Source organism: Sus scrofa, chromosome 8, assembly GCF_000003025.6.
Source record: "Sus scrofa isolate TJ Tabasco breed Duroc chromosome 8, Sscrofa11.1, whole genome shotgun sequence".
In the NCBI taxonomy this organism is placed as follows: domain Eukaryota; kingdom Metazoa; phylum Chordata; class Mammalia; order Artiodactyla; family Suidae; genus Sus; species Sus scrofa.
This window is the reverse complement of record NC_010450.4, coordinates 28,050,373-28,074,242: the sequence shown is the minus strand read 5'-3', so window position 1 is coordinate 28,074,242 and position 23,870 is coordinate 28,050,373. Positions and strand designations below refer to the sequence as shown.

Genomic DNA, 23,870 nt, shown 5'->3' with positions numbered 1-23,870 from the left:
AGGTATGAGGACAGGGAGAAGAGGTGTGAGGAGTTGTGTGTGAATGAGCAAGAAGAGGGGAGGTAAGTTAGGCAATATATGTGAAGAGATAATGTGTGTTAGTGTGCGTGTGTGTGTGTGTGCATGTGTGCACACATAGGTGAGTGTGTTTACATGCATCTAAATACCCAGAAGTAGAAACAGTTCCTTGCAGAAAAAAGAAAAAATAAAAACTGGAGGAAAATATTTTCCTAATAGTAATCTCTAGTCATGGAATAAGAGGCAAATTTATTTTCTTGACTTTTTTTTTGGTTATTTTGCAATCAGAAAAAAAATGAACATTTCAGTCTATTTTCTTTTTTTTTTTTTTGTCTTTTTGCTATTTCTTTGGGCCGCTCCCGCGGCATATGGAGGTTCCCAGGCTAGGGGTCGAATCGGAGCCGTAGCCACCTGCCTACGCCAGTGCCACAGCAACGCGGGATCCGAGCCGCGTCTGCAACCTACACCACAGCTCACGGCAACGCCGGATCGTTAACCCACTGAGCAAGGGCAGGGACCGAACCCGCAACCTCATGGTTCCTAGTCGGATTCGTTAACCACTGAGCCACGACGGGAACTCCTCAGTCTATTTTCTTCATTCCCAAAACACGTTAAAAATATGATACCTTTCTGGAAACACAGAAAGGCTCCTCAGAGTCTTTTTCATAGGAATGTGTTTGAAAATTGGAATTCTCTTTGTTAACATAACCATAGATATCTAAGTCTCTGGTTAATTTATAGGAGGAAATCCTTTCTTTAAATTTGAGAACCATATAAAGTGTTTATTGTTTCATGTAATTTCATTACCCTTCAGGTATTTCAATAACCGAGACTCATCATTGCTAATATTTGCAAGCCAAGGCCTGTCGGTCCCCCACGAGTGAACTGGTGGTGCTAATGCAATGGCCCATTCGTGTCATGCTGTGTTGGGGAACTAAAGTGCTCTAGGTTTTCCCAAGTCTCAATACATAAACACTTAACATTAACGAGGATTATCAGTGATAGAGAGTCTTATGTAATTAGTATTTTTTTCCTTGTAGCTTTGTGTTTTTTACAGGCAGGTTTTAAAAAAAAATAATGACCCATAAGGGCTTATGTAATAAGGTTTCTGTCAAACTGATTTGGTAGCAGGTTGTTTTCCTCAGTACAAAAGGCCCTGAGTTCTTTCACTGATGCATCCTTGTCTCTCTGCTGTCTCATCTGACCAATAATAATAAAAAAAAATGAGGTTTGCCCTATTTTAGGCTATATTTTACAAGAAAGGTTTGTGACAATACATGGATGAAGGGTCATTCTAGTTTTAATTGATTTCAACCTTGGCTGTTAAACTGATTTGCTCTCATTCACATCAGGTTTCTGCAGCTCACTTTATTTGTATTGTTACTTGTGGGTTCCATGGTTTGCACATTACATGAATTAGTTTCTTGGAGTACTGGATGACATGTTCATTTTTATTTAGATAAGAATAAAAAAAAAGGAATTCTGTAGATTACACCTTTCCTTTATATTTAAAAAGCAACCTAGGACTTCCTGTTGTGTCTCAGCAGAAACAAACCAGACTAGTATCCATAAGGATGCGGATTCAATCCCTGGCCTCCCTCAGTGGGTTAAGGATATGGCATTGCCATGAGCTGTGGTGTAGGTGGCAGACACCACTAGGACCTGGCATAGGCTGACAGCTGTAGGTCAGATTTGACCCCTAGCCTGGGAACTTCCAAATGTTGCATCTACGACCCTTAAAAAAAATTTTTTTTTAATTAAAAAAAATAAAAAGCAACCTATCTATTAAAATATAAACAGGGCAAGCTCTGTTACAACTGATAATAAGTTTGGCTGAACTCTGGACGGTCACACCTGCAGAACGTATATCACTGAACCGTGAAAGAGGAAGCCAACCCACAAATGGTTTTGTCTGATTACCGCCTCTTCACTTGTCTCAATAACACATCTATCACATAGATTCACTTCAGACATTACTTGGACACTGCTAGTAACACGTTGACAGAAGCCATCCTCAAGCCAGCTACAGCCCTTCTTCTAGGGCAGAAGGAGCCACAGGGCTTTCCTCTGCCCCATCAGACCACCGTGGTGGTTCAGTGAACACTTTATTTTCCCACTTGAATTTGAGCTCTCCTGAAAGGTCACTCCTGCCTATCTTGCGGAGATGGCGAGCTAGAAGGCGAAGTTTGTCGGTGGAATTTGGGAGTGATCTTTTCCAGAAGCAGAGAAGTTCGTAGGTCTGTTCTGCAAGGTCATTGGGGGCCTTCAGTTTGATGAGCTGAACGGTGCTGCGGCGCAGCGGGAGGGATGCAGAGAGACACAGCGCGTTTTCTTCTGAGAGCTCCTCCGACAGCCAGTAGAGCAAGCTGTTCCACAGGGCTTCTGCCGGCACACGGGGAACACTCATTGTCAGGACCCTTTCGCGGGGGCGGGAGTGGGGGCAGGGGTCGGGGGGAAGGGGTGTGTGCTCATCTAGCCCTCCACCTGGTCATGGGAAATCTACTCAATCTCTGGTATGTCCTCTGAGCAGCAGAATAATTGGGGACCACCCAGATGGACAGTTGAGAGACTCTGAGTCCCTGGGCTTTCCGGGGTCTTCTGAGGGACCCACCCATTGCAGAAGGTTAGAAGTGCTTCTCAAATTTTAACTTTCCTGAGATCCGGGCAGGCTTGTTAAAAATGGGCTTTAGACCTCCGCCCCAGAGAGTCTACTTAAGTAAGACTAGAATGGGGCCCAAAAATTGGCATTTTTAACAAGCTCCCAGATGATGCTGATACTGAGGCCTGACTTTGAGTAGCACTATGTTAAAAGAGTTTTTTTTTTTTAGGCTCAAAAAATACTTCTCTTAATTCGTACTAACATAATGTATAAATTATACTAGCAGCTGCTCCATCTTCACACCCCAACCTCCCCAACTACATATGCACACAAACGCACCAAGATCCACTTCCCAAAGAGCAGTTCTCTGGAAGGTCCTTTACAGAGAACCTGTATTGCCTGGTTCTGGACTATTGAGAAACTCTACCATCTCTGAATATACCCTGTATGTTCAGCATACCCCTTCCCTTACTCCATGACTCCTGTCTACCACCAAACTCATGATTCCAATCTTCTGCTGTTTGCTTGTCATTTTATTTCATTCTCTAGCTCAGATCCATCACTCTCAAGAGGTCCCCCAAGTCCTACTATCTCCCTCCTTCCATATGTCAACACTAAGCTGCTTCAGAGTCACTTTCTCTCTCTGTCATGCAAACCCCTGCAGCAGTTTCCCTGGTTTGGTATGAGGAAAGAATTCTATGTCCACCTTCTTTTACCCATTCTTTCCAACTATCTCCTCACATAAACTGCACCTGCATTTACATCATGCCACTTTTCTATGAAAGCTACCCAGGAAATGGAGTCATCTTTCCTGTTTTCACTTTCAAACCAACATTCTGCTTCCATCTTGCCATATATTCATTTTAATGTCCCTGCTGCCCGCATAAGCCTTCCTCTCCCCTTCCACATCATTTCTCTCTTGCCGTTGCCAGGCAGAAGCATCAGCAACCCTGCTGACAATCAGTCACACCGCTGACCACATGCTTTCCTAATCCTGTCCACATCAATGACCTGTGTGGTAACCCCATATGAGAAACCAACTTTCATGACCAATCCTTATGTTTCATGATCAGCTACCGCTATTCTATCTCCATGGCTTCAACTTATCAATATTACTGCTAACCAGTACCTCCTAAAATTCCACAGCTTCTATTCCTTTGCTCCTGCTTCATATGCTTCTTGCCTCATCACCAGTACTGCAAGTCCTTCTTTAAGGCTCCCAGTCATTCCATCATCTGTCTCTGTACCCATACTTCCCCTAAAGATCAGCTTTGTGATTCAATAATGGTCTTGCATCCACCTTAAAGCCTGCTGTCCTCTTTAGCTTTCAGTGTTCTCAATTCGTCAGTCACCAATCCTGCCTTACTCACACTGCAGTCAGCCACTGGGATGCCCAGGGTTATGAAACTATACTGAGTGTGGTCAACAAACTCTATGCTTTGTACACAATTTAAGCCTTTAGTAGCTTACAAATCCATTAAAACATCCGATTCCTGAATTTGGTTTCAAATTTTCCACAGCAATGACACAAAACTTTTCTGCCATCCTTAAACCCCAGTCTCACTCTTATTCTCACCCAACCAATGCCTGTTTCTCCTAACATTACCTAAAGCCACTTGACCTGAATTCTTCTAACCTTGTTTTCACTTCAAAATCACTGTCTTTACAAAATCACACTCCTCCACATTTGCCAGGTGCCATCTCCCACATGTTTTTTCATCAAAAAATTTCCCTTCACACCTGTTCCTTAACCACCTCCTCCATCAGGTTCTTTCCATGGTTCCCACAAGCCCTCTTAGGCCTCCCATTTCTGATGCTGTTTCAAGCTCTCAGGCTCTCTCTTCCCTTCTTTCTACCAAAAAGTCTTTTCACGCCTAATGTAAACTTGTTGCCTTAAGTCCATCACCATCACCTCACTCCTTAAGCCCTTACCTTATGAGTTATATATCCTCTTTTAAAGCTCTATTAAAGCCTTACTTTCTGATCTTTCTAGAGTTCTCCTAAATACTGCTTTCAACAACTCATTCTCATTCTGCATCTTCTCTGACTTCCATGGAGCATTTAATCCTTCCCTGGGGTTCCACGGCCTGCCCTGGTGTTCCGTCTCCCTATCTTTACCCTTTGCTGACTCTCTTCCTCCTGATAGTGCTGAGTGACTGCTTCTCCTCTCAGGCCCCTTCTACTTCTGTCCCTTCCCCCTTAGCAATTGCCTTAGCCATCTCCTGTATATGGAATATCCCAGATCTACCATATCTTCATCTTTGGTTCTGTTTCCCTGCATCCTAGTACAGGCATAACCAATTTTCTCATGCTTTGCTTTACTGTCTTTCAGATACTTCATTTTTTACAAATTGAATTCAAGCTTTTGGCAACCCTGTGTATAGCAAGTCTACAGGCGCCATTTTTCCAACAGCATTTGCTTACTTTGTGTTTCTATGTCACATTTGGGTAATTCTCCTGGTATTCAAACTCTTCCATTAATTTCTGTTAGAGTAATCCGTGATCAGTGATTGTTGATGTTACTATTGTAAAAAGATTAGGACTTGCTGAAGGTTCAGATGATGATTAGCATTTTTTAGCAACAAAGGATTTTTTAATTAAGGCATGAACATTGTTATTTTAGATTTAAGACTGTTGTGCACTTAACAGACTACAGTATAGTGTAAACCTAACTTTTATGTGAGCTTGAAAACCCAAAAATTCATATGATCTACTTTGAATGATACTCACTTTATTGTGGTGAGTTGGAACCAGACTTTCAATATCTTCGAGTTATGCCTATGTAACATTTGCAATATTTATCTCCTAATTATATTTACCAGTTTATACCACAACCAGTTCAAATCCCATATTTCTAAAATCAAAATCAACTTTTGGGGAGTTCCCGTCGTGGCGCAGTGGTTAACGAATCCGACTAGGAACCATGAGGTTGAGGGTTCGGTCCCTGCCCTTGCTCAGTGGGTTAACGATCCGGCGTTGCTGTGAGCTGTGGTGTAGGTTGCAGACGCAGCTCGGATCCTGTGTTGCTGTGTCTCTGGCGTAGGCTGGTGGCTACAGCTCCGATTAGACCCCTAGCCTGGGAACCTCCATATGCCGCGGGAGCGGCCCAAGAAATGCCAAAAAAAAAAAAAAAAAAAAAAAAAAATCAACTTTGGTCTTTTCCTTTCTCCCCCACTTTCTTAGTGAATGTGACCTCTCAGCTGAGAATGCCAACGCAGGTAATATTATTCCAATTTCTCAAAGCATATGTATTTTTTCATTTTGGCTGTCCCACAGTGTTTGTGACCTACACTACAGCAACGCAGGATCCTTTAACCCACTGTGTCAAGCGGGGGATTGACTTGCTTCCTGGCACTGCAGAGATGCCACCAATCCTGTTGTGCCACAGTGGGAACTCCTCAGAGTCTATTTCTTATCTCTTATCACCTCCACCAAGTTTTATTTGTCCTAACTCTAAAAATATCTCAGATATCTCCCCCACTTTCCAGCCTGACTCTGTTTTAATCATACCCTACCTTTTTATTTTCTGGAGTACTACAGGAACCAGAGTTCTAACTCACATCCCTGCTATCAGTGTAGACGGACTTTAATCTCATGCACAACTAATAGAAGTTGTCAGGGTCTAACCTGATCTTATTCATTCCTTATTAATAAACCTCTTTTAGGCTCCTTCATTGTCTTGACTTCTTATCTTGTCATTTAAAACTGGTCATAGTTCTATGCTGCTCTCATGTCGGCTACCATCACCTTGTCCTCTCTGGTGGTTGTTGACAGTGGTAACAGGATGACTTTTATTTGACCATCAAGTTCTTCAAAAGTTAACAACATTATTAAACTTGCTGGGGTTTCATCTACTGCTCCTGTTGTTTTAGTGGATTCTTTTTCTTTTTTTGGGGGGGGACTTTGGTATTTTTTCTTTTGTTTTTTCTCTATCACCTGCTCTCTCTTTGAAAAATAACTTTATCGCCTCTGAGAGAGGATATAATGCAAAGGTTTATTCCCATCCTACTCACTTCTAACTTAATTCAGTAAAGTTTGTACATTCTCTGTACAAGTCCATAAAGATAACCCCTGAATGGAATATTATACCATTAGGGCATCAGGGGTGAGACTGACACAGTAGTTAAAACACATTCACTGACGTATTTTGAAAACCAAAAAATTATTATAGTAGTACCTATCAATAGCACAAAAATGAATTGTTTCAAAGGCTAAAATAGAATAAAAGTGTCAAATTTTACCCTGAAATATGTATCATTGTTATGCAATTAGGTTACCCATAACCACAATCAAATATGTTTCCTTTGTGGTTTCATACCTCTAATATATACCTCTATTTAAAATTTATTTTAAGATTTAAAACCTAATTGTCAACATTTCAGAACAAACCACAGTAGTCTATTTAGAAAACAAAGGAATTATTAGTTATCTCAGTTAAATAATACTTAATAGAGTTCATACTTCTCATAGAATTTTAACAAAATTTTAATTGCATCTACATTCAACAGTTTTTTGCTTATATCTCCATGACTTCTGAAGGAAAACTCATTTATTAGGCTTATGATAATAGATAATTAAAAAATAATTATTTACTTGCAAATTTCTCTATTCTTTTTAATCAAAAGAGTCACATAAAATATAAAATATAAGAGGAAAAGAGCACCACCATAATGAGGACACAGAAATTATTCCTTACCTAGAGGATCTGTAGAAATTCTTTTGGTACTCTGTGGACGGTTGATTAAATTTTCATGCTTTTGGGAGAAAGGGACACAGAATAAGCAGAAGAAATCATTAATCTGCGAACAAACTACACATAAAAATTCATCCAAACCTCACCTCTATATGAAAAAAGTCCTGAATCTCCTGCATTACAAAATTAGATTGTGTATTTATACATACATGTTCAGCATTGCTTTTCTAAGATAAGGCAATGTATATTAACTCAAATCTTTCAGAAAATTTAAATTTAGGAATTCACATTTATTATTATAGTAGTCACATTAACACTGAACAAATATTTTCAAAACTAAAATTCAAAAATTTAATACTAGCTAACATAAAGCAAGCTACTTCTATGCTACAAAAATAGTATTTAGTAAAAGCCTTCTTGAGCTAGGCATTTTGCTTCAGCACCAGGCTGGAACCTAATGGGTATTCCAACATGTGTTTTTATGAGTAAATGAGTGAATCAATATGCAGACATGATGCTAAAAACAATCAGGCCTTTAAGCAGATATTATTCTGAAACCAAAATTTTGTCAAGAAGAAATCAAATATAAAATCATTACTTTTCTACACTGTCTGCAGAACAGTTTGTTCTTAGTTAATATGGGAACATGAAAACAGCACAGGAGGTAAAAGTAAAAATATCTAGGTTTATAAACCTGCTGAGTGCTCTGGACAGCTTATTTACCCCCTCAGTCTCAGCCCTGAAATGTGATTTATTACACATCACAAAAACCTGTACACAAATGTTCGTAGCAATTTTATTTGTGATAGCCCCAAACAGGAAATAACTGAAACTTTCTGCAATATGTAAATGGCTAAACAAACTCTGGTACAGCCACAAGATGGGGTGTATACAGTAATACATCCCTGTATTTCTGTACAGTAATAAAGATGATAAATCATTGATACATGTAACAACTTGCATGGACTAAGAGTATTGTCCTGAGTGAAAAAGTCCAGTCTCAAAAGGTCATGTATTCCATGATTCCATTTATATAACATTGTTGAAATTATAGAAATATGAAGATATAATAGAACAGATAAGAGATTTCTAAGGGTTAAGATGGTGGTGGAAGACATAAAAAGGTAGCACAAAGGAGGTCTTTGTGATGCTAGAATAGTTGTGTATCTTGAACGTAGCGGTTACACAAATCTACACATCTGATAAAATGGTATAATACTATACCGTTACTGTATCAATGTCAACTTCCTGGCTTTGATATTTTGCTATAGTTACATAAGATGTAACCACTGAGGAAAACTGGGTGAGAATATAGCACCTCTCTGTACTATATTTAGCAACTTCCTGTAAACCTATAATCATTTCAAAAGAAAACAAACTTTTTCAAAGCCATTCATAGCAATGATACAAGTATTACTTAAATGCTCTGTTAATGCACAGAACAGTGGTTCATAAAAGGCATTCGATACAGGTTTATTAAATCTGAATATAATATTTTGTAGACATAGACATTATATAAAAAGTATATAAAATCTTTATTAAGGCATAGGAGCAAGAAAGATCCTAAACTCATCTCCTCCCATGGACCCAACAAATCTACAGCCTCATATGGAATAATTTCCTCAGGAAGACACCTAAAACTGAATGAGCAATGCTTCCCTACAAAGGCTAAAGGGACAGCATTGAGACATGTAGAAGAGACAGTGGTTGGTAAAGGCCTCACCAAAACCCAGCCACAGCAACCCACAATCAGGAGGGATCACAAAGTATGGATCTTTTCCCTGAGGAGTAAAGGAATTGAGCTCCACATCCAGCACGTCAAACTCTAGATTCTGCACAGGAGAGATGAGCCCCCAAAATAAGACCATCAGGGAATACATCCAGGAAAACACTAGAACCACAAGGAACAACAACAACAGCAAAGCTCTTAAAGGGTTTGCACAAAGACTTGCTCAACGCAAAATCAGTGCAAAAATACCAGATTAAAAAGCACATGGACCATAGGTAAAGAGGGCTGACTTACTAATCTTAAAGGACCTTCCAGAGAGGTAGCAACCAGTTGTGATGTTCCCGGGGGACTGAGACACTGGTAGGAGCCATTTTTGTGAGCTCAGGCTACTTGGCTAATGCTGACACTGGCAAATGTCATTTTGGAATTTTCCCTCTAAATGTTACTGCCAGTGGGTGCATCCCACTAAGAACCCCATCCATGCTTGCTCTTTGGCCCTCACAGCCAGCTGACAGATAGCTCTTACCACCAGCATGCACAGCAATAGCAGGCGGGCCTTGAAGCTTGTGGGAGGCCAGTTCTACCAACCAGGGCCCTGCAGCAGTAGCAGCAGCTTGGCTCTGCCACAACAGGAAGGAACATCCCTTGACAGCTGTATCTGGTGGCCAGGTGGGATCATGCTTCTGAGTCCCACAGGACATCTCCTAAAAATGACCACACCTTCAAGACTGGGAGGGATAACTAATTTAACTAGTTGTACATAGAAATAAACCCATAGATTTAGGAAAAATGAGGAGAGAGAGGAATATGTTCCAATGAAAAACACAAGAAAAAATATCAGAAAAATTATTGAATGAAATGGAAATAAACTATCTGATAAAGACTTCAGCATACTGGCCATAAAAATGCTCCCCAAACTTGAGAAACAAATGGATGAACACAGTAAGGACTTCAATAGAGACTATATATATATATATATATGTCCCAAACATAAGTTATAAGTGAATTAAAAAATATACTAGAGGTATTCGATAGCAGACTGAATAAGGCAGAACAAATCAGTGATCTGGAACACAAAATAATTGAAAATACACAGAGAGAGCAGAAAAATGAAAAAAAAAGAATTTTAAAAGTGAATACACCTTTGGGAAAACATCAAATGGAATAACTTTCACATTATAGAGAGTCCCAGAGAGAGAAGAGGGAGAAAGAGCCAGAAAAATTATTTAAGAGACAGTGGCTGGGTCTGAGGAAGAAAAGAGATATCCAGGTCCAGGAAGTCCAGAGAATTACAAATAAGATGAACCCGAAGAGACACACACCAAGACACATTATAACTAAAATGATAAGTTTAAGTTAAGCATAAAAAAAGAATCATAAAAGTTAAGGATAAAGAGAGAATCCTAAAACAGCAAGAGAAAAACAACTTGTTACATAGAAAAATCTCTGTGGAAAAGTTAAATATATAATATAGTGATCAATTACTTATAAAGCAAGTATGAAGGGTAAAAACAAAAGTATAAAATTAACTAAAATTACAAGAATTAAGGAGTTCATATAATAAAAAAGATGTAATAAGTATAAAATGGTGGAGAAGTAAAAATGTAAATCTTTGGAATGTGTTCAAATTTAAGTTGCAACCAACTTAAAACAGGCTTCTACTTATTTTGTATGTTATATGTGAGCCTCACAATAACCGCAGGAGAAAAAATGAATACACAGAAGAAAATGAGAAAGACATTTAAACATAACACTTTAAAAAACATTAAAACACAAGGAAAGAAAGAAAGAGAAAAAGAAAAGAACAAAAAAGAACTACAAAAATAGCCAGAAAACAATGAACAAAATTGCAATAAGTACATATGTATCAATATTTACTTTAAATGTAAATAGACTAAATCAAAAGATATAGAGTGGCTGAATGGATAATTTTTTTTAAAAACCCATTGATATGCTGCCTACAAAAGACTCATCTCAGAAGATAAAATACAGACTGAAAGTCAAGGAGTGGAGAAAGATATTCCCATGCAAATGGAAATGAAAAGCAAGTGGAGTAGCTATAGCCATATCAGACAAAATAGACTTTAAAACAAACACAGTAATAAAAGATAAAGAAAGGCATTCATAATGATAACAGGATCAATCCAGTAAGAAGATATAACATTTATAAATGTTATACACCCTACAGAGAAGCACCAAAGTATATAAAGCAAAAATTAATGGACTTAAAATTGAGAAACTGAAGCAATATAATAATAGTAGGGTAACTTAATACCCTACATATAGCAATGGATATATCATCCAGTCATAAATTCAATAAGGAAGTGTTGTACTTAAATGACTCCTTAGGCCAGATGAACTTGATAGATATACACAGAACATTTTATCCAAAATCAGCAGAATACACATCTTTTTCAAGTGCACTTAGAACAGCCTCCATGATAGATCTTATGCTAGGGCACAAAACAAGTCGTGAGAAATTCAAGAATACTGAAATACTATCAAGCATCTTCTCTGACCACAGTGGCATGAAACTAGAAATTGACCACAAGGAAGAAACTGGAAAACCCACAAAAATGTAAAGATTAACATCTACCAAAGCTAGTACTACCCTGATGCCAAAACCAGACAAGGACATCTCACACACACACACACACACATTCCAAGCCAATTTTCTTGATGAACATAGATGCAAAAATCCTAAACAAAATGTAAGCAAACTGAATAGAAAATGCATTAAAAGTATCATACACCATGATCAAGTGGATTTATTCCAGGAACACAGGGATGATTCAGTATCCACAAATTAATATGAAGCACCACATTAACAAAATGAAGGATAGAAATTATATGATCATCTCAATAGATTCAGAAAAAGCATTTGATTAAATTCAACATCCATTTATAATAATAAGAAAACACTCTCAATAAAAAGAGTAGACAGGGAGCACAACATAATAAGAGCCATGTATGACAAACTTAACAGCTAACATCATACTCAATGGTAAAAAGCTGAAAGCTTTTCCTCTAAGAATAGGAATGCAACAAGTATGCTCACTATTACCACTTTTATTCAACAGAGTGCTGTATTTCTAGCCACAGCATTGGGCAAGAAAAAGAAATAAAAACATCCAAATCATATTTGCAAATGATATGATGCTATATATAGAAAACCCTAAAGATTTCACCAAAAAACAATGAGAAGTAATAAATAAAATTCATGGAAGTTGCAAGGTACAAAATCAATGTACAGAAATTTGCAGGTTTTGGAGTTCCCACTGAGGCCCAGTGGAAATGAATCCAACTAGGAACCATGAGGTTGCAGGTTCAATCCCTGGCCTTACTCAGTGGGTTAAGGATCCAGCGTTGCTGTGAGCTGTGGTATAGGTCACAGACGCAGCTCAGATCTGACATTGCTGTGGCTGTGGCATAGGCTAGCAGCTGTAGCTCTGATGAGACCCCTAGCCTGGGAATCTCCATATGCCATGGGTGTGGCCCTAAAAAGACAAAAGACAAAAAAAAAAATTGCGGGTTTTCTATACACTGATAACAAACTATCAGAAAGAGAATTTAAAAAAACAATCCTATTTTAAGTTACATCAAAAAGAATAAAAATATGTAGGGATAAATTTGACCAAGGAGGTGAAAGACCTGCACATTGAAAATGATTAGACACTGATGAATGAAATTAAAGACACAAATAAATGTAAATACATTCCATGTTCATGAATTGAAACAATGAATATTGTTTAAATGTCCATACTATTAAAAGCATTATACAGATTCAGTGCAATATCATCAAAATTCCCATGTCATATTTAGCAGAACTAGAATAAACGATACTAAAAACTGATAAAGGAGCAAAGAGCATACAACGGGAATGGATAGTTTCTTCAATAAGTGATGTTGAAAAACCTGGAAAAAATGAAACTAGACTACTATCTTACACCTTACACAAAACTGAACTAAAAATAAAGACTTGAAGATCTGAAACCATAAAAATCCTAGAGAAAGACATAGGCAGTAACCTCACTGACATTGTTATTAGCTATTTGTTATTAGCTATTATCTAACTCTGAAAACAAAGGAAACAAATGCAAAAATAAAAAACTGGAACAATGCCAAACTAAAAAAATGTCTGCACAGTGAAGGAAATCATCATTAAAATGCAAAGGCCACGTGCCGAATGGGGGAAGATATTTGCAAATCATACATCTGATAAGGGGTTAACATCTAAAATACATTTTAAAACACTCACACAACTTGGTAACAAAAAACCCAAAACAATTAAAAAATGGACAGAGACTCTGAAGAGATACTTTTACAAAGAAGAGATGGCCAACAGGCCCGTGAAAAAATATTCAACATCACCCATTATTAGAGGAGTGCAAATCAAGACGACAAAGAGATATCATTTCAAATTGGATGGCTATTCTTGAAAAGAAATAGCAAATATTGGAGAGGATATGGAGAAAAGAAAACTGTCACTGTAAATTGGTGCAGCCATATGGAAAACAGTATGGAGGTTCCTCAGAAAAGTAAGAATTTTCTACCGTATTTCCACTTTTTGGTGTTTATGCAAAGAACACAAGAACAATAAATTGAAAAGATAGATGTACCCCTAGTTTTTTGTAGCATATTACATAGCAAAACATGGAAACAGCCTACGTGTCTAATAGATGAAGAAGATGTTATGTGTGTGTATGTATGTGTATATACACACAATGAAATACTATTCAGCCATAAAAAGAAACAAAATCCTGCCATTTGTGACAATATGGATGGACTTTTAAGGTATTATGCTAAGTGAAATAAGTCAGATGGAGAAAGACAAATACCATATGATTTAATTTATGTCTAATATAAAAAAGGAAAAAATGAAACAAAAAATTAACTCATACAGATATCAGAATTGTGGTTACCAGAGAAGGAGGTTGTGGAAGTTAGTGAAAGGGGTAAAGGGGGTGAAGTGTATGGTGATAAATGGTAACTAGATTTGTAGTGGTGATCAACTGTGTAGTGTATAAATATGTTGAATTCTAATGCTGAACTCCTGAAATTTATATAATATCCTTTCCATTAAAAAAAATTAATGAGAGGAAATTAAGAATAAGCATAAAGGAGTTCCCGTCATGGCACTGTGGGTTAAGAATCTGACTGCAGCATCTCAGATCATTGTGGTGTGGATTCAATTGCCAGCCCTCCACAGTGGGTTAAAGGGTCTGGTGTTTCCTTATCTGTGACTCAGATCAGTCCCTGACCCAGGAACCTCCATATGCCATGGGTGTGCCCCCCCCCCAAAAAAAAGAGAATCAAAATAAGAACAATTAAATTCAAGTATATTGATACTATAACACTGCAAAATATGTGCATGGAATTTTTGAGACTTTAACTGTGTAGTTAAACCTCTCAAGAAATTAAGAAATACCAATTTAAACAGCGCAGCAGATTCTGTCATTCCCATCCATGGGCCTATGACCTAGACTGAACCTGGGACAAGAGGTACACATTGCATTTTTTCTTTGTATAAATAAATAATTTACCCTTCCCTCAGTCATTCTTTCATCACAGATGTCTCATAGCACCCTGATGGACTGAGTGTGATTCTAGTATTTAAATATTCTGTGCACTGGTGTTCCCATTGTGGTGCAGCAGAAACGAATCTGACTAGTATGCATTAGGATGCTGGTTCAATCCATCCCTGAACTCGCTCAGTTGAGTCAGGGATCAGGCATTGCTGTGAGCTGTGGTGTAGGCTGCAGACTTAGCTCAGATTCTTCATTGCTGTGCCTGTGGTGTAGGTCAGCAGCTGCAGCTCTAATTCAACCCCTAGCTTGGAAATATCCATATACTACAAGTGTGGCCCTAAAAAGAAAAAAAAAATTCTGTGCACTATTTTTGCCTTCCATACCACCTTCTAGACCTCACTGGTGCTCAAGGTCATCTCCAAGCCAAGCAGAGAAGCTTTTATTGGCAGGACTGGCTCTAATGTTTCTCTACTTTCCTCTCTTCCCTTCTCCAATCAAAAAGCCCTATTCAAGTAGGTAATCTGTTAAAAAAAAAAAAAAAAAAAAAAAAGCCCTATTCTATTGCATCTTCTCAGGTTCTGCTATTTTCTGGAAGAAGTTTTGTTATTCCTTTAGATAACCTGCTTTTATGTTAATATTCTGTCTTTTATTTTTGCTGAACACAATTTCCGAAATGTCACTTTCAACATGTCATGGCCCAGGAAGTTTGTCAGACAAATGTAAACCTGGCTCTCAAGCTCTCTGTCATACATATCTGCCTTGTAAAAGGGTGTAGTGGGGCTTGAGATTTACAGGTCATAGATTTTAAGACTCCTTTAATTACTGACCATTATTTCCATGATGCCTTAATACAACTCTGTTATTGAATTCTTAATACTAGGCAAAACATTTTTCATTGAGTTCATATGTATACCAGCTTGGGTCTTTTGTGTACAATCCCCAAATTGGACTTGGGCAAATCCTTTATTTTATCACACATTATTTTCCATGGCACTTCCAAAAGTTTCATTGTGATTTTTCTTCTCTTGAAGAACTAGCCATGGTCAGTCTTGACTCTATACTTGTTTGACTGTCATCTCTTCGAGGACCAGTGAGGTATCTTATTCCTATATCAGTTCCTCACCATGCTTGACATGGTATTGACATGTACATACAGGGTAGTAAAAACTGTTTAATTTATGTGATACCTTCTCTTGACCTGAATGATCTTCTTCAAATCTTAGCATATTTTCAAGGCCACTGATCAAATTCTAACACATTTATCAACTACTCTAGTCCCTGGTTTATTATTTGAGAATTTATGCACTATGTTTATCTAACTTAATGTTGTCTTGTATTGCCAATGCCCTTCACACATGCTTATTCATTTATATTTGTTTTCCCTCTCCAATTAGACTTGCAGTAATTTTTGTATCCTTATTTTTCTAGCCAACAGATACTTTTATTAAATTATTTTTTTCCTCATAGTAAAATTTCAATCTCAAATACTTGTCAGGTCTCCTATGCAAATGGACTCATATCTGGAAAATTTATGGAACCTTGAAAATACCCATTCCTCATCCAGGTTAGATCCATTACAGTTAGTCCTCACTTTCCTTTCCCAGTCTGTCTGTTGCCACTGCAAATATTTCTTTCATTTTATGGCCAAAATCCCCTGAAATGCATCAGGGTATAACATCAACTTGTTCAGAATATCAAGATCATGTCTCTCGTACTAGTTTCCATGTCAAAAAGCTGAGTTAGGCTATCCAAACAAACTGCCCAGACAGATTACATCGGATAGTGTGCCACACAAAATTTAAATCTTCAACAAAAACACATCTCTCCTCCTTTGGCCTCACACAGAAATTAAAATCCCCAACTATGGACTATACCATCCTCCACCCCCATCTCCTTATTTATCAGCATTAGCCAAGTCTGTTCCATTCACACCCCCAATGGAAGTCTATTCAGTATCTTCAGCCATTGCTGCATGGAATCATCTTCCAAAAGCAATGCAGCTCCTTTGGCATCTCCAGAGCTAGAGGACTCCAGCTCTGAGTGTCAAGTGTCACACTCAGAGAGCCAGCTTCCCAGGGAGCTATCTAGTCACACAAGAAAGAGCAAAGCACCGCAACATTTAGAAATAATTCAAAAGCTCCAGAACAAATGTGACTACTGCAAGGTCACTTACAAGAAGCTTGCAGCGTCTCTTACTGCTATAGAAGCATTCAGCAATAATGCTCATATGTGAAGGCATTTTCCAAATAAGTTACTTCCCCAAACTAAGATATTTAACAGTTACAACCAATATTGAGGTCATTAACCACAGACCATAGCAGAAGCCTAGTGTAAGTGAGGACAATGTGTAGACAGAAAAAGAGTAATAAAAAAAGGAAAAAAAAAAAAGCACTTTCTGGTTTCAGTTTCTATTAAGATGTCAGCCAGTCTCCATGGCTTGACCAGTATCCATTAGCTATAAACAGCCAGACCTCTTTCAAGACAATTGTTTTTCTTTATCTGCTGGACTAGGTTAGCCAACATCTATCTCTGTCACCTTTGAAACCTCTTTGGCCTTCTCCTCTGCCTTCTCATACCTTTGGTCACTCTGCCATCGACTCTATCAGTTGGTTTCTAAAGATGATTCAGAGTGCCTTCCTCCGAGACCTACACCTGGGTTTTTATTTGGAGGAGGACATAGTCCATTTCCTGCAACTTGCTCCTCTTCCATTCATAAGCTCTCCTGTGGACTCACTCCTGTGCAAGACTCAATATCCTGCTGCACCTCGCTGATGACTGGAAACAGGAACTGCTCAAAATATTCCTCAGGCTCCAGAACTTCCACTTTCTCTGGGTCCACCTGCTCCATGATGTATGGAAGGTGCATTTTTCCTGCCACTTCAGAACTACAGTATGGACATGAGCACAGAAGCAGTGAACACAATGAAGACCCAAAGGTCAAGTGTTGTGAGTGTTGTGCCCCCTTTCACTACAAGACAGTGCCTGTGTTGAAATAAATCTCCAGGCCCCAAATGGATTTGCTCCTTTCCAACTGCCAGGTCAGCAATGTTGAAACTTAGATAGCTTCTTGTCCCTGTAAATGCTCTGCTTGACCAGAAGCTCATTGTGTCCAGTTGGCCAGTCCCCAATAGCAAAGCCAATTCTGCACCTTCTCACCCCAAACAGGGTTGACTACATGGCCCCAGCTAATCAGATATTTTCTATTTGTCTCATCCTTATTCTTTTTTTCTTTCTCTTATAAAAGCTTCTTGCCTTCTGTCCCATTTTGTAGCTCTTCAAAAGAAAACTGTCCACTTCATGAAGTCTTAAGTAAAGTTTACTTGTCTCACCTAAGTTATCTTCTTTAATCATTTTAACATCTCTTTACAGCCACACCATTGGTAGAACCTACTGTATCATTTTCTGTATTTTCTTTTATATTAGTACTTATATTTACCACACAGTTACCACACTGTACCCTCAATCAACTCTTGATAGTTCCAGGGACTCTCTGTGGACACTTATGAAGATTGTTATCACCACAGATTTAAAGCCTATAGCTTCAGCTGGGTTCCAGGGCTGCTCAGCAATATTTTTATGTAGCCCTGGAGATTTCTCCCACCATTCCCCACTGAAGATATAGCAGATTTTTACCCCTCTTGCAAGATCTCTACCTCACCCCTACCCACCACTCCCAGCAGGGGGGTTTATCTTCAACTCACTGAGAAAATAAGGCAGTATTTTCAAACCTTACTGGTCATGAAAACAAATCTTGAGAAAATGGCAAAAAAAAGTTAAGCTAACACTTTGATTCAACTCATCTCAGATAAGGCCACATTTATAACCAGGGTGATTCTGATCCTGAAATATGGTGGCTACACAGAAAAGCACTGTCAAGTAGGATTTACACCAATTATCAATTTGCGTTCCAAATGTAGCCCAGCAAATGCATAGAAGAATGAAAGAAATATCTTTATGCAAGAAATGATGAAGATTTCCAATATTATGTCAGGACCAAAGTGAAATTCTGATTCCTTCTTATATACCTAATGCTATAGAGATACAGTGATAATAATTTCTGATTCACAAATTGCCTTATAGGTGTCACCCAGATGACCCAGGTCTGATCCATTCCTCCTCATGCAGAAACTCCAGCTCTGACAAAGTCCTCTCCAGGTATCCCCTGCAGTCCCATAGGCATCTCTCAGCATCCTCATGTTCCACCAGGAACACCAGAGCTCTCAGCCAGGCACCACAGCCAGCCCACTTTTCTTGTGGGCATGACAGTTTCCCTTCCTGCGTCTGTCATGGAGTCTATCCTGTGCACCACCACATATGTGCCATAATGTTTCTACCCACACTGCACTTTTGCTCCCAAGGTACCACAGAAGCACAGTCATTCCGCATCAGGGCTTACCACAAATTTGTTCTGCTGCTGCCCTGCCACCAATCAGCTGCCCTCCCAACAGTGTTACCATTCTGACCTGCTCTATATGGAGCTCATGGTCTCTCTTACTTGTCTCCCAAGCAAAGCAATTGTAGTAACATGTGATACAAGGAATAAGTGGCTTCCTACCTCTTGGGTTACACAATATTAGAGTAATAGGAACTTTACCTTGATGTGTCACAGAGCTCAGTGAAATGTCTTGTCTTTTTTCTTATTAAAATCTTTCTCCCTAGAACAAGGGGCTGAACTGAGAAACAGATTTAACTATTAACTCTAGTGCTCTGTTCTAGACATCTGATGGCCTCTATGATTTAAATATATAAATATGTAATATATTTAATATAGAATGTTTGATGCATATTTATAGGTATTTAATACAAAATTACTCAGTTTTAACATATTAAATATGTGTATGTTTAGGCAAACACACCCTGAAGCCCCTGCAAATAGAACTGTGTCAAGTCATATCTCATACTGTTATTTTAAACTTAGCGAATACAGATTAATTTTTTGCCCCAGGAAGTACCTCAGCTTCTATGCAAATAATCTTCTGGGCTGGCAAACCCTCAGCACTCATTTCTGAGGCTTGTCTGAAAGTCTCAGAATTGAGCCTTCTTCAGTTATTTACAAAATGTTTTCTTCTTGATTATCTCATCTGTCTTTCTCTAAAATACTGTGAGGAAGATGAGGGAGTTCTTACTCTTTTCCTCTCAGATGAGTAAGAATATCAAGACTTAAGAGTGTTTAGACCTCAGAGCAAAGGAGGGAGCAGAGTGCTCAACCTTAACCTGATTAAGTCCAAAAGAGATCTTTCCTTAATAAAGGCTGCTTGAGCACCTAGGCTCTCGGTTAAGACTTAGCTTAAAACCATTCTGTCAATTGTTGACTCCTGAGTAAATTCATACCTTGGTGTCCTAAACTTTAAAATCATTATTGTTACCTTATCTCCTTCCTAGGTGTATAGCGAGCTTTACATGAAATAAAATGGGTAATGCACTTTGGATGAAATAAAATGGGATAGCTTAGTTCAGTTCCTTGCACAGAGTGGGTTCTCAGTAAGTCACTTAGTTGTTTTTGTCACACAAGTAAGTCTTGGTAGAATGAAAGTCTATTTTGGGGGCAGAGAGGCTTTTGACACCAATCAAATTCCAGTATATAGATGACTATCCAAAGATCCATCTGTAGCTAAGGCTAATCCCATAAGTGTAGCCTTCTGCACCGCATGACATGATCCAAGTCTTACCGTGACATAATGGCACTGGAGACTGTCCCTTTCCCTGTGGTCTCATAGCCCACCTGGGCTTAGCAGCTGCTGACCAGTGATGCTCTGACAGAGACAAGCTCAGAGTTTCAGTCTTGGCCAGGACTCACCCTCATTATATGGTGCTTTTGGGAAGCTTAGGATGGTGCTGCACTTAAGGATGTTAACCTTCCTCTAGGAACATGTACATGAAAATAGAATGAAGAACAATGCTGTGAAAACACTGTCACTATGAGCTGGCTTTAGGGAAGATTTGTTGGTGGCATCCTGTTATCATTGCACACACCCCCACCCCAGCTTAAAAGCACAAAAATGGATGGAATTAGGGAGTTCAGCAAAGATTAAGGGCTGGGATTCCTGCAGGCTCACCACAATAACCCATAAAACCTAATACGAAAGTAAAAAAAGAAGTTGGAAAAATCATAAATCCTTCCTATGATTTCACACATATTTTGAAAAGCTCAATGGAAACAATAACCTCAAACGGTATCCTTGACTCCCAGACCAATATCCTATTTGAAATTGTAAGGCAGGTGGTCAGTCATTTCCGGGGCACCTACACTAATACTATTGCTATTTGGAAGATATACAAGTAATAAGGGATAGTTTTCTTCTTTAATTTCTACCTGTCTATTAGTTTTGGGGGTCTCCACTGAAGAACCAGTTTTGTGTAAAGTAACATGCTAAGAATTTTCTGATACTTGAAGCATCATCTAACATGGGTGCCACAGAGCATTGTGTCTAAATGTCAGTGTAATGCATCCCACAACAAGAAAGGTGATGCTGGAATTATCATTTTCATCACTTACACTAAGGTACTCATGGATGGAGAGATTTTCCCATGCAATTATTATGATATCTTATGGCAACAACACCTCCATCCAGCCTTAACCTCCATAATCCTCCCATCCCCCACACACTTATTGTAGCTTTTTCTGATAAATAGGTTAATTTATTTTGTAGTTAAAAGATGTAGAACTGAAAGTAGTATGAATAATACATCAAGGAAGTATATATGGTTAGTATATTTCTATGTATCTTTAACAGATTTTACCAGAAGAATTTAAGATACCATATCCAAGCACTAGTTTTCACTGCTTATTCTGCTCTGCATTTATTTCATATAGAGGCCTCTTCAACTAAGTAATAGTTGCCATTTAGTTTATCAGAGTTCATTTATCACATCATAATAAAGTGTAGAGTCCCCATCTTTATAATGTACAACTCCTATCAAATTCTTAGTTGTCTTACATTGTAAATTAGTTAGAATATTGATCAAAGAAATAATCTGATACAAAAGATTGATGCTAGCAGAAAAGCTTTGTGCTTCAGTTATGGGCCCCAAATAATACGAATCAAATAAGAGTTTACATCAGTGTTGAATGAGGACCCACTGACAGGAATAACTGGGCTAGAGTTTCAGTTTCTAGTCAGTCATGTGAGAGGCTAGAAGTTGCCACTCTGTCCTAAGTCAACAGCCGAGCAAACTGAAAAATCATCAACTCTTCTAAAGCCATCAGAGAAATAAGGTCACAGGGAAAAACTCTGTGCCAAATTTGATGAGACTGACAGGCACATACAGAGAATCACAAATTACCAGACCAGAAACCTACAAACACAAACCACCAGGGGAACTAGGGCCGAAGTAAGGAAACCTGAACTGTAATCAACAAATTGCTGGAAGCTCTGTGTGGACAGGTCCAAGAGTTATAAACTCCAGGGCACCCAGTCATGGGGGGAGTTTCCACGTTTCTGTGAATTTGACCTCCAGGAGCTCAACCTGGTTCTCATAGTGAACATCTGAGAAAAATCCCCTTCTACTTTTTGCAGGGAGAAAGGAAAGCAAGCATTGCGAATTACATCAGAGCCCTCTGTTTTCTGACCAAGGCCTGCCCTCAAAAGAAACTATTTAACCCAAAGCTAATAGGCTGGGGCTTTATCAGAGCCTAACTGACATGGGGGGAGGGAAATACCCAACTGGCCCCTCTAGCCATCCTGTCCCACCAAATGTGGGGGTGGGGAGGAGTGCATAGTCAGAAGTACAGGCTCACGGAAAACGGAGACCTAGGCATTAACCCATAGAACACTTCCCCTCCCCAGCACTTACCACCACATGTCTGAAGGTCTGTTTACAGCAGTTCCTTTTACCAGGTACATCATTTCTGGCTAACAATAAAAACAATTACAAGACATACCAAATGGCCAAAAACACAGTTTGAAGAGACCGAGCAAGCTGCAGAACTGGACTCAGATGTGGCAAGGATGTTAGAATCATCAAACCAGAAAATTTTTTTAACTATGAGTGATATGCTAGGGACTCTAATGGAAAAGTAGACAGAATACAAGAACAGAGGTACAATGTAAGCAGAGATATGGAAATTCTTAAAAAGAACAAAAAAGAAATCCTAGTGGCCATAAACACTGTAAACAGAAATGAAAACTATCTTTAAAAGGATTATTAATTAGTAGGTAGACATGGCTGAGGAAAGACTTTGAGCTTAAGAATATCTCCATAGAAGGAGGTGCCTTTATGGCTTAGCAATTAACAATCCAGACTAGTATCCGTAAGGGTGCGGGTTCGATCCCTGGCCACACACAGTGGGTTAAGGATCTGGCATTACCATGAGCTATAGTGTAGGTCACAGACACAGCTAGGATCTGGCATTGTTGTGGATGGGGTGTAGGCTGACAGTTGCAGCTCAGATTCAACCTCTAGCCTGGAAACTTCCATATACCACAGGTGAGCCCCCCCCAAAGGAAACTCAATAGAAATCTCAAAACTGAAAATCAAAGGAAAAAAAGAGAAAAGCAATATCTAAAAACTATGAAACAACAATAAAAATATATGTGTAGTTGGAATCCAGAAGAAGAAGAAGAAAAATGAAAGAAACAGAAATATTTGAAATGATGAGATCCCACAAATTAATGTCAGACACACCAAATCACAGATCCAGGAAGTTCAGAGGATACCAGGCAGAATAGATGCCAACATTTGGGCTAAATGTGTAACCTATACTATTTCATTTCAAACTCTTAACAGCAGTTTGAAGAATTATCATTCCCATTATACAGATATAACTTCTGCAAGGTAGCATAGAACTAATCTTGAAATCTAGGTTTATCTAAAGCCTTAACTAAGCAATAAGTAATATTGCCTCCAGATAACAATATCAGCTACTATTTTGGTTATTTACCATGTACCAGTAACTACCAACTGAAAATGTATTATATAACCTTGGCAGAGTCTAGTATATCTGTGAACTTGCAAGGTGGTTGTTATACTTGCTTTACAAATGAGAACAGTGAAGGTTAGAGAAGTAAAATAATTTGACCAAAACATACACACTAAGTGACAGATATAACATTTAAACTAGCATTTGTAAGCCTACAGAGCCTTTATTTATGACCTGTAAGTTAAAACTTAGCTATAAAGTGAAGGCTGGAGAAAAGGCTTTCACTTTGCTGTTCTATAACCTCTTGCATTATGCTCACCATTCAAATATATTCACATCACTGTTCTGTACTTGGAAGCCATAGTAGATGGAGGGAAAGAGTTAAACTCCTTATCATATTACCTACTAACCTTGTGATCTTACAGGCTAGTGCCTCACTTGCC

At 38.6% G+C, this 23,870-nt stretch overlaps 1 protein-coding gene and 1 pseudogene across 1 annotated transcript in view; both read right to left on the bottom strand.

Moving 5' to 3' along the window:
- Nucleotides 364-23,870, bottom strand: part of DTHD1 (death domain containing 1) — a 76,394-nt gene continuing 52,887 nt past the window's right edge. The window contains exons 9-10 of the mRNA XM_003128908.5: nt 7,314-7,371; nt 364-2,400 (exon numbers count right to left, since the gene is read on the bottom strand). Coding sequence (XP_003128956.5) covers nt 2,042-2,400; nt 7,314-7,371 — 417 coding nt within the window. The 3' untranslated portion in view covers nt 364-2,041. The remainder of the gene's footprint in view (nt 2,401-7,313; nt 7,372-23,870) is intronic.
- On the bottom strand, nt 14,302-23,037 carry LOC110262074 (annotated as a pseudogene).